At 38.1% G+C, this 12,575-nt stretch overlaps 1 protein-coding gene across 1 annotated transcript in view; it reads right to left on the bottom strand.

Moving 5' to 3' along the window:
* Positions 1–2,904: 2,904 nt before the first annotated feature.
* The window catches only part of sardh (sarcosine dehydrogenase), a 49,439-nt gene continuing 39,768 nt past the window's right edge, over positions 2,905–12,575 (bottom strand). The window contains exons 19-22 of the mRNA XM_042508865.1: positions 9,469–9,631; positions 9,139–9,307; positions 7,424–7,559; positions 2,905–3,974 (exon numbers count right to left, since the gene is read on the bottom strand). Coding sequence (XP_042364799.1) covers positions 3,846–3,974; positions 7,424–7,559; positions 9,139–9,307; positions 9,469–9,631 — 597 coding nt within the window. The 3' untranslated portion in view covers positions 2,905–3,845. The remainder of the gene's footprint in view (positions 3,975–7,423; positions 7,560–9,138; positions 9,308–9,468; positions 9,632–12,575) is intronic.

The following is a 12,575-nucleotide window of genomic DNA, read 5'->3' as shown; positions in this document are numbered from 1 at the left end:
CAAAGAAAACCTCATTTTAATCCAGGTCTTAAAGGGTGCAAACTGTTGGACATGGACATGAAAATTGAGATGGCATATAAAAAAAAAAGAAGCACGACTAAAAAATGGTGCTGGCAACAAAAGTAAATTAATAGGATTTTACTACTCATTTGCATAAACATTAATAAATAACATGAATTTAATTTTAAATCAGCACTTTTAAAGTAACGTTCACTCTTTTCCTACATTCCTCTGTGTCACCATGTATTATTTCTGTGTGTTAAATAATAAATGTCACAAAAATGTTGGCGGTTAAACGAAATTTATTAATGCACAAAATGCTTTGGACAGAGTCCAGTTTAACGCAAGTATACAATTTTACTGGTCATTTTTGTTATTTGAACTGGTCAGAAAATTTTCTTAAGACATTTGTGCATTTAAGGATCATCTCAGCTTTTTGATCAAGACTTTTGCAATTTTCACATCACACAATGCAAGGAAGAGAAACTAAATTAGAAAAGAAAACCTGTGGACACGTTGTGGTCGAGGAACAGTGGTGATAGTGCTTTATCAGTCTGTTTCACATTTCCCATATAAATCTTGTTATTAACCTTAGCCACTACTGCAAACGACCATTTCAATGATTAATGGCTTTCTGGGCTGAATCAATGAATCATTCCACATTAGTAAACATTTGTGCTGAACATGCAGCAACACACATCTGAGAGGCAGGTAGTGTCCATACATACAAATGCCTTATTCTACCTCAACTCTTCTTTTGGCGGTTTACACAGTGCGTGTGTGTGTGATGAACTTTGTTTTTTGTTTGGCTTTAACTGTGTTGGTGTAAGTGAATGTAAACATGGATGGAAAATTAAATTAATAAGCAAGTTCTGGAGGTGTGAAGACAACAGTTACTCTTTGTAGTTAGCTTTTAATTTTAACGCACAAAAAATTAACAGAACGTCTTTAAGTACAGCTGCATTTAAGACATGAGTCAGCTGTCAATGTGCTGAACTGGCGATGTCTCTTTTTTGGTGTTTAACCCTTTGAACTCTGAGCAAATTGGCTTGATTTAAAATATATATATACATATATATATATTGGAAGAGGGTAATGAGCAATGAAAGAAGAAATGACCCAACAAACAGCAAGAAATTCGTAAAAAAAAAAATACAAGAAAATTACTTGAAAATTAGTTAAAAAAAATAAAAAAATAAACATACATTAAAAAAAAACAACAAAAAGACAGTTAAAAAATAATGATTAAAAATATACTTACAATAATTATTATTTGTTTTTCCCCTAGCATTTTCCTTTTTTCCCTATATATTTACCCTAGCTTTTAAAAAATCATTTACTAAATCTATTCATTTCTTGCAGTTTGTAGAACATTTCTTACGAAGTTGCTCATTGCCTTTTTTCCCATGTTTCTGAAAGAAAATGCACCAGTTTGCAGTTTCAGTTCAAAAGTTTAAATACTTGTTACTTGTCCGAAACCAGCACAAAAAAAAGACATACTGACAAACAAACCATGAGCTACCTTGCTAGCATACTTGTTAGCAGTTTTAGTTTTTATGTGTATAAAAAACACACACACAGACATAAAAAGGCACCATAGATTCTCAGTGCGTAGACTGAATTGTGATTTTAAGACTTCTCTAAAGAAACCTATAGGGACTTGGTTACTTGATTAAGCATGATTTACATTTTTATTTCACAAATGCTACAAAACAGTCCTGCCATACTCACTACTCTGCTGTACAAAGCTCATATTTTGAATGAAAAGCTTTTATTAGTTTTATTGTGCTGTTGTGCTCAGCGCCTCCTGCAAATAAAAGTTCTCCATCATGCCCCCTGCTGGGAGGGTTTTAGTGTGAAGAAGATGCACAAATTGAGTTTGATTTAACAGAAAAACATCATGAAATGAGGGCTCTTCAGAATGCCTGACTTGGTAGATAAGTCTTATTAAGTAACAATGCATGTGTTAAAAAAACAAAACTAAGAGAATTGAGTTTGCAAACAGCAGTGACAGCAGTTTAACACTGCAGAGCACAGCGACGGGGGGACGGATCGGGAAACAAGGGGGTTCTATCTGTAACAGCTGCTTTCTGATAACTCTTGTCTTTTTCTGTCATTTTTCTCCAGCAGTGTTTTGTCCCTGGCTGGTATATTGTGCCTCAGGGTGTTTTTTTCTTTCCCTCTCCCTCTGACTGATAAACACTCTGCCTGGCTAAGATTTAGATACCACATAGGCAAGAGAAACCCTGTTTTTAGTCGTTATTATCAGAACAAACATCAGTCACTTTAATCTGACTCAAACCGCCAGAAGCACTAGTGTTTAGTTTGAGATACTTTTATTTCCCGATACAGGACTGAATGGCCTTATAGGGTGAATCTTAAAATATTATAGCATTACATTCTAATTTAATACAGTGTACAGGACTAGGGCCATCCTGAATACAACTTTTGGGCCTTCGGAGCTTTAGTGGTAGACAACAGCAAGGGGAGGTCACAGACTGTATAAATAATGGATGTAGCTACTGTGACGTATCCTATTGGTTTGTGGACTGCTGTTTTGAAGCCTTGAGTTCTGCATTTCGGCCATCACCATATTGGTTTTAAAGAGCCAGAAGTGACCATATTTGGACGACAGGGTGAAGCCATGGAGGAGCAAGGGTGGATCTGACTCACAGACTGTAGCAACGCCTAATATATATATATATATATATATATATATATATATATATATATATATATATATATATATAATATATATATATGTATATGTGTGTGTGTGTGTGTGTGTGTGTGTGTATATATATATATATATATATATATATATATATATATATATATGTATATGTATGTATATTTTAATTTGTATATATATAAATTAAAAATAGACTATTAACCTAATTAATGCATATACAAATAGTCAAATATTAAGTTCCAGCAGCCCTAATAAAGATGAAATTAGAATTAATTGCTTGACTCTATTATCAGCCTAAGACATGCAGTAGTTTTTATCTTGAGCATTTGTACACAAAGGCTCTGCCCACTAATTGAGAATTTAGGATATTTACTTCTCACACACATGCATCTGTAATTGTTGTTAGCCCTTATCATCATAATTTGCTGTCTGTGCTTTATATAACACATTGCCATCATACCTATAAACATGGTTATTATATTAACCCTAATGTTTACTGCTGTTATAGCTGCTAGCTCTTCAAAAAGATTAGACTTCCTGAGTTATCAAGTGTTAAGGCTTCGACATCCTAAATTAGCTTTATCTGACTGCTGATTGTTTAAAAAAGAGCAACGGTTGTTAAGTTTAATTTCTATTTCTAAAACTAAAGACTGATCATGTGCTGTTATTTGAGTTCTTTAAAACTAATCGAGGAAAAGCGCAGGCTTATTCAAAGATAGCTGGAACACAAATGTGTCTTTTTTTCCAGTTTACCCAGGTGTACTGGTAACTCTAATTTGATTACTGCAGATAATAAGATACCTCTTGAATTTGTCTTCATAATTACACTATTCACATGAGAGCATTCACAGGAGCACAGTGTTTAACTCAGAGCTCCACAACAAATCATTCATACCAGATTAAAATCAGCTCTTTTATGTCTCGATATAGATTTTGGGCCATCTACAAAAGTTACATCTCATCCCTCACAGTTCCATCAAATCACAGATATAATCTTTATAAAATTGTCAGTTTCAAGATGCATAGTTTTTTACAAGGAGATTAAGACTAGAACAGCTGCATCTGCATGTAAAACAATTTACAACTGCACCTCATACAGCCTGATTCTCCAGCCAGAGCGTGTGTTTTCTTCAGTTTTCATGTGTGGTCCTTCTCAAGCATAAATGCCCTTGACGCGTTTATTCTCAGGGTCAAATGGAGATTTGAGGTGGGCCTTGGCCTTGAATGCCACTCCCATCCTCTCCAGGGTGAACTCGCCGCTCTTTATGAAATCGGCGCTCACCTGATAAAGAAAGGAAGGAAGAGATCAGAGCATGAACGGGAGGGAGAGAGGGAATTAACTTTTTGGGAGATGAGGAGAGGATGGAGATTAAAACAGAGGGTGAAAATGAGATGGCCAATTAATCTACACTCTTTGTGAAAGTAGTGTTCCCAGCTGGCGGAGTGCTCCAGAACGGACAATTTCACGGCGTTGGTATCTGACAGAGGAGAGCGGTGCAGGGGTTATAAAACGCTCAAAGCAATCCTTTCACTCATGAGTCAATGTCAGCTCCCTCGTAACCCAGAGAGCTAATTTTCACTGACTGACTCCCCTTTTCTCTCCCTGCAGCGCTCACACTGATCTGTCACTCTCTTGCTCTTTTATTCACACGCGTACACAGAGCTCGCTCTTATCACCACTTAGTTTTTTACTACTTTCATGTTGAAGTAGAGGGGACAAAGTGATCAAAGGCTCCATCCAACCAAGAACCTTATTTAGGGACAAAGTTGCCTCTACTGCAGCTTAAAACATCTGCAGCCAAGTGGTTTGTAAGTTAATATGTTGTAATTTTAGTTGTATTGAATTTTTCTCTGTAAATTTAGAGTACATCTAATACGTCTAGTCGTCTTTACATTTCCTGCATTGCGCTACCTGCTCGCTAAAGTGCTAGCCTCAGTGGTGTCTACATGCCGACAGTAGAGGTTACCTCGCAGCAGCGCTTGCATTACTTGGAGGAAGAGTTTGGGCCTTTTGAATTGGGGTTTGCAAGAAGTACTTATCCATATTCAGCATGTCAAATAGAGTAGATGGTGGTTGGTATGTCTCCAGGTTAAAGAAGCACAAAAGAGTACTACCACGGAAGCAAAGCAACAAAATGTATTTTAGCCACCTTAAAAAAAAAAGCACCACCTAAAAAAATTGTATTTATAGTGTGCTATAGTGTTTTCACCACTTTACCTTGCAGTCCGAAAGTCTTTTCCGATGGGGAAGCAGTTAAAAGCCTCAATTCCCAATCTATGCTCTCATCAATGACTCCGTTGACAAAAACAGTGATTTTAGCTTGCTGAACACAGGAGCTGCTGGTCTAACGCTGCTGTAATCAGTTAGTTTGTTTGTGTTATTGTGTGAATTTGGAGAATCTGAACTGACCCTTTTAAACGCCAAAGTCACACTTAAACACAAACAAACCAACTGTTCAAGGCAGCGGTAGAATAGCAGCTCCAGTGTTTAGAGGTGTTTAATTAATGTTTCCCTCTATAGAGCCTGGCTTTTAAGAGAGAGATACAGTGGCTTCAGTTTCCAGTCAGAAATCACTATCTGACAATAAGGCAAACCAGTGAAAATACCCTCAATATAGAGAACATTTAAACTGATATTTTTTTGCTGACTATGGATACCTTATAATACAACACTGCTAAAAAAAATAAATCAAAACTAGCACTTTAACAACTTGAATGCCAAGCATATCATGTACACAACCTTGTTTCAATTCAATAACAGCCCCTACTGCAGACGTTTAGGTCAAACACACTGTAATTCAGAGTTAGAACTGGGATTTTCACTAACCTCCAAAAATGTACAAAATGCTGGTAATGCTGTCACCTGGAGTCCTGCTTTAGACAGCTGAACAATTTACACATATTTATTCATAAATTTAGTGTAACATTGTGTTTTTTGACCTTATCCCAATCTTCTGTTGACAACGAAGCATTTAAGCACTTTTTGTCATGGTTCATTGTGCTGTAACTTTGAATTGTATCTGGATGGATGTTGCTTCTTTTTATTGCAAAACAAATCTACCGGCAGGTACAAATAAAGTAACCTGAACCTGACTTAAACATTGAATTGAAAGACACAATGACATAAAAAAAGAAAATATTTTTCAAGTTCTATGTTCATCAGTTATTGCTTATAAATGCCAAATACTTTCATATCAAAATGCCCCTCTTTTCTCTTCCTGTAAAGTATCACAATCATTTTGATGACTCATGTTGAACTTCATAATTTAAAGCTGCACTTGGATCAGTAACTCGTTCCTAAGAAGAAGTGCGTGTTTGCAAACGCTATATTTCCAAAGAAAGTCAGAGGTGTCATTTATTCAGTCCACCATATCCTCTTTCTCTTGAACTTGCAACACAGGTGTTGGTGGAGGGCAGCAGTCAGCCACGTTCACTGTTGAGCAATCCAATCAAATAGGGACCTGATTTAAATCCCTCTTGTACTTATACCCTGACCACATAACCCACTTCACTAGGGAATATGTTTTATTAGAGAAGTTAAAGAAGCTACAGCTGATGTTTCACTGTAACTTCAATGACTTTGCTCAGTTTACCATCTTGGCCATCTTCATGGTGGTGTAGTATGTACAAGCACAACAGAATAAGAACTTTTTTTTTTTAAAAAAAAGGAAACACTGAATACATTCACTTGTCAAACCACTGAAGCATGTGCAGTGCTCGGTCTGACAGCAAATGAAATTGGGGGATACATTTTAATGGTGTACCCATTTTCTTCGTTACCACTTTGTCACAGTGCAGTGAGACGGTGAATTGAAAAAGAAACACAAGAAAGAAAAGAAAGAAATGGAGAGTGATCAAGCGTACAGAGGAGTGCCAACACTTTTAGGAGCGGTGACACTTCTTACACACACAGACACACAGACAAACACACGTTTACTTCTGCAGAAGTCAGTGATGTGATTGTAGGAGATAAGCTCTGTAATACTAAGTGACAGGAGACTAGACACTAGACCTGTGTGTGTGTGTTTGTATGCGTGTGTGTGTCTCTGCATTTGAGTAAGTGCATTTCCACACTGAAGTGCTCAACAAAGCCAATGGTCAATCGGCTTTGCTTTGTTATGCTGGTCACGACTCGGGGATGGATATTAACCAAATGAGCACACACAAATACAAATACAAGGACACATGCTATCACACACACACACAGTTACATGTGTCAACTGAGCGCACACTCATAGATATGGATCTCAATACTCTGACAAAACACAGAAGGATTATTCTGCATTTTAAAAAATGCTCATTGCCTTTGAGTACACCACTTCAACCAGTAACTTTTTGTGTCCCTCTTGCTGCTCCCATCCTTCTGTTTGATGCTTCATCTGTTATTCTGTGTGTGTCTGTGTGATTATCAAGAGAGAAACACACACAAAAAACTGTATGCGGGCCAAAAAAACGTATAATTCAGTGTAAAGTGGGACCTGACCGATAGCCTTAGGCTATGATTAATATTACCTAAAGCTCACATCCTTGTACGCAAAAACACAGCAACACAAATAAAATACTTTTTTTTGTGGTTGAGTGTATGCATTCATTCTAAGTATATGGTGTACCCAAGCCAATGAGAGCTGATATGAGACAATATGACAAAAGCCCAGAAAACAAAGCTGATCATATGAAACATGGATACAGTGTGTACATGTATGTGTGAGTGTGCGTGTTTAAGGCCCTTACCACTCCTCCATCAGGATTGCGGATATATCCATAACCAATAGTTTTGTCGATAAAGAAGCCATAGTCAGAACGCCGTATATGACCCACAGGGATGCCATTACGGAAAATGGCCTCCAGACCGAACATCGGTACTTTCCTGGTAGAGACGGACGGGGGGCATGGAGAGAGGGAAAGAGAGAGGGGGAGAGTTTAATTACATTCAAACTAACACCACACATGGCCAGCTTCTTTCACAAAATCTACTCATTTAATCCAAGTTGGACTTCTTTTCTTTAAAAGCGAGAGCAGATTTAATGAAATCTGTTCATATACTAAAGTCTGTTGGCTACAAACTCATTAGAGTCCAACACAGCGGACGGACTCCCTTCTGCACACACCAGATCCAGCTTTTTCACACAGACGCAAACACAACTTCCCACTAATCATAACTGTCAGGACCAAACAGAATATGCCCACTTTGATAACATCTCTTTCCCTTACAGAAAGCAGTCATCTCATCATATCCAATTGTTTGCTTACATCTTCAGCATGTAAACTCCTCAGGGTCAGAGAAAAGCATACATTTTTAGTTTGACCATCATGCAGTTTTGTGTGTATCAAACATACAGTGATAGATGTTCCTCAACTCATTTGAGGATAAAATCTTTCATCTGAAATTTACACTTTAATACTAACCAAACCACCAGTTGATGTAATTGCATCTTAGAATATAATTTAAGTGAAATATTTTGAATGTTTTATGTGTTTTCAGACAAAAATCTAACAGAACAAGACAGAAATGTTTTAAAAGTTTCACTTTAGTCCTGTATTTACTAAAAGAAATACAGCAAGGCAAATGTCTCAAAAGCAAATGAGGAAGTATGAAGGAGGAAATTTAATAATATTTCATTAAACTGTTTCTCTATCTGGTTACACAGTAAACGCACTGTATTTTTTCATCATCAGTATTACATTCACTCACTGCACGTTTGGTAAAGGCATTAATATTAAAACAACTACGAGAAACTTTCATTTTGTGTTGATTTAGCAGCCCCTGTAGACAAAAGCGGCTATGCTTCCATGAATACCACCATCTTTTGTTGTGAAGATCATAATCTGGTTTGCACATGCATTTGTTTTGGAAGCGACTTCAAGAAAGACGATACTAAATTTTAATACATTTTCATCACTGTAGGGTACTGGAGAAATACAGTTTACTGAGCTTTGAGAATTTCAGACTATTTTCAAATTTGTGCTTGGTGTATAGAATTATAAGTGGATTGCCCCCTCCTCTGTTATGGGACTTTGTTTATACTTGCTTAATAAGTTTAATTAGATCCTCAGGAATCCTCTATAAGACACTGTACCACACCATTTTGCTGCTCTTCATTTTGTGCAAATCAGCCAGACATCATTGAAATACCCTGACTGATGATATGAGGAGCAGCTGACCTTAAATTAGTAATAAATAGAAACACATTGTCTTCATGACTTGCTCTTATTGTTGACAAGTCTACACTTGTGATGTACCATTGTCTGAAGCTTTTATAGATGTGAAATTGCTAAAATCTACCATCTGGTACGGTGCACCAAATGGTGACATTTGTGTTTTAAAGCATGTGTGCATGCAAAAAAATTGCATCCTCTGAAAGTTACTATAGTGTTTAAATTTTCTGTTGCAGGACACATTTCATTAATTCTTTTCTGACTTGCATATAACTGCAGGCTTTACTGACTCATCAATGGTGAAGCAGACGATGCGCCTCCTCAGCCCCTCCTCCTTCTGTTTCTCCAGCCTATCACGGCCCTGGAACGGAATCGAGCTCTTCAGTTTGCAAGTGAAGCCGAGCCCCGACTCCAAGGGGGTGTCATCTGGGCGAAGGTCAGCGTGCCAATGTCTGTAGCCTGATAACAACACAACAAGGGCAGAGAGAGCATTTTTTTAATGAAAAATTTCAATTTTCAAGGTAGTTTGTGCACTTAATTTTGTTTACTAGCTAAATGTATGCTAATCTCTACCTGAGCTGGATTTGCATGTTGAGGTATGACCTCTAATTAAAAGTAACCTTTCTCTATGCTGAGTGAGTCGATGGCTCTGTAGCCTGAGTTGATGATGCCGTGTTTTGCACCAGCAGCCATGACAGCCTGGTAGACTGGAAGGCAAGAATCTTTGGGAATGTGCAACTCCCAGCCGAGCTCTCCGACAAATGACAGACGCATCGCTCGCACCTGGAAGAGAGAGAGAAGGCTTTGAGAGATGGAGAGAGGCATGTAGAGGACCAAGCTGCCATGCCTCTGCACAAACACATAAACTTCACCTTTCAGGTCCAGATCTACTTGTCATGCATTTTAATACAAACAGCAGCTTCCTTGTGCTGCTGTTGATGAGGGGAAACAAAAAACCAAGAAAAACCACCGAAAAGAATTGGAATAGAATAGATGCAAAGATAAGATAATGAGCAATAAGAGGGAGACAGGGCAACTTTAATCTCCTTTTGGAGATGAATGTCCAAACTGCTTTAAGTCCCAGACTGAGATAGTTGAGGGTTAAAGGCTGAGAGTAGGAAAAGAGGGGACAGAGAAAATAACAGTGCAGGGAGGTAGGTAGAAAGGCAGAAAGAGGTGAAAAGTGTAATATGACAAACTAAAAACGTAGGTGTATTGAAAGAAGGAAAACATACACCACGAATCAAAAGAAAGAGTTAAGTATTTATCAACCCTATTCTCATAATTTTGTCCATTACAAAACTGGGCATGATAACATTTTACTCAGCACTTCCATTGTAGAGATTTTGAAAAATGCAGAAATAAGGGTGTTGAATGGGGCACAGCTTTAAAAAAAAAAAAAAAACTAATTTAATAGATATCATCTCAAAAACATGTCTTTTAAATGGCATGTAAACACAGACAGTCTGGAAATCCCTGTAGCTGCTGTTGTGAAGGGCTCTGCAGCTGTGAAACAATCACCTGCAACTATAATCTGTCTTTCCTACAGTAGCAACTGATGAAAACTGCACAGTGTGTATTTTGACATTTTTTTCCATCATACAGACAAACAGACAAAAACTCTCTGCGCTGTCTCATATATCTTTAGGATACACAAAAGTTCGATACAAGGCAGGCTACACTCTAATCTAAAGAACATGGTAACATTGTAACAGCAGCTACAGGGATTTCCATGGGACTCCTTACATTTGAGATTTCACCAAACTTAAAAAAGTTTTTCACTGAAAGCTGGTCTTTTCACAAAACTGGGAAAAGCTTTTGAAAATGGTGATACATGACCAGAAAAAAAAAACAGAGAAAAAGAGCTGTGACATTTGGCTTTCCTTAAGAGATAGAAAACCTACAACTACCTAAATGCACTATTCTACACTGTATCTATAAATGCTCCTGCTAGTGGGAGACATATTGCGTGTTACCCATCTGAAAACAGCATGGCGGCGAGCTAGTAATAAGCAATATTGTACTACAGCAAAACAGCAAGCAAAAATATGTTTCTGACAATAACTGGGGAAGAAAAAGGCAACACAGTAACAGAATCTTGGTATATGTGCTGCTTAGTTTGAATGCTGGATCTGCTTTTTAGGCCCCATCTTCACAATACAAGAAAACAGTATGCCGCCAACTCCCTGCCAAGTTTTCAATACAAATATTGGGAAGTACAATCTAACCCTAAAGGTAGAAGCGTATTGTGTCCACAACAGAAAAAAAAAAAATCTGTATCTTGTTATAACAAGTAAAGTTTCTTGCTATAACATGAAACTATCTTGTTATAACGAGAACATTTTCTTTATGTTATAACATTCTTACATTAAACTTGATAAGTTTTTTTTGATAAGTTAAACAGATTTTTTTTTTTTTTTTTTGTCATTGGAGCAATGTCCTTCCGTAGATGAGCGGGGATACCTGGATGCTGGTAAGATGGAGGAAAGTTTATCATGGTTAATTTACATATACAACCCTCATGATACAAAGCTGGTTGAAAATCTGTTTTTTTTTTAACAGAATTTACAGAAAAGGGTTTCAGAAGATTTCTATTGAATTTTCCTGTGACTGTCAAGACATTACAATCACAATAGAAACACTGTGAATAACACCCAGGTTGACAAACACCAAACAGATTAGGATGCAAAATTATATAAGTGAAAGAAGAGGGAAAGCTAAATCTAAAAAAAAAAGGGAAAAAAAGGGAAAGGAGGCGAGTGAGAAAATGTGGAGGGGAGTGAAAAAAAAGAGGAGAGAAAACTCTCTCCAACAGTTTCCCCAGTGGGTGCTGTGACAGCCAGGCCATCTGGCCAGCCAGGGATCACCCTGGGCCCCATATGTACGCCATGAAACTCTGGGGAGGACAGTACATGTAGGCCCACACTTGTACACAACACACACTCCTCCGGATACACAGGCGCCAAAACTTAAACACACAGAAACACACACATGCATCATGCACACTGTCACTTAAACATTTACCAGGCGAACATTAAAGGCGGACACACAGAGCAAAGTTACAAGTACAAAAATGCATATAAACATGAAGTCATATGACCTAACACGCATGCCAGGACACTCGCTTCTACTGGCGAGTGGGAGAGAGAGAGAGCGAGAGAGTCTAATGAGCTATGAGGGGAGCAGAGGGCAGAGAGAGAGAGCTCTGTCCTCGCAGCAGTGCAGCCATTAAAATGTCACCCAGACGAGGCCAGCAAACCAGCTGGAACACAGCACAAGCAACGTGCACACACACATGCACAAACACTTCTACCGAGCTGTGAGAAGATGCTGACTGCAATCACCGGAGCGTTGCATAATTCATGCAAGAGCAACTAAGACAGAGCGAGCGCTTGTGGACATATGTGTCGCTGCGTGAGCCGGTACAACAGTCTCTTTTTGATCCGAGGCCAGGAACAGCGCAGAGGTCAAACTGAGCGGCCGAGGCTCCGTAACCTTACAGCATTATCGTTGGAAAACAGAATGACAAATACAGCTAGAATAGATGTTTTCCCCAGCGCTTGTAAACGACACCACATTAACTTCATCCTGAGATGTTAGATGTTAGACCTCAGGCACAGGAGTAGAAAGAGATAGAAGGTGGAAAGAGAAATACAAAAGATGTGGACTTGATATCTAAGTAAGTCACAAGGACGCCTTGTTGAGACATGCCATCTGTCTCTTATAC

This window comes from Plectropomus leopardus, chromosome 20, assembly GCF_008729295.1.
Source record: "Plectropomus leopardus isolate mb chromosome 20, YSFRI_Pleo_2.0, whole genome shotgun sequence".
Classification (NCBI taxonomy): Eukaryota; Metazoa; Chordata; class Actinopteri; order Perciformes; family Serranidae; genus Plectropomus; species Plectropomus leopardus.
This window is presented reverse-complemented; position numbering and strand designations above follow the sequence as displayed.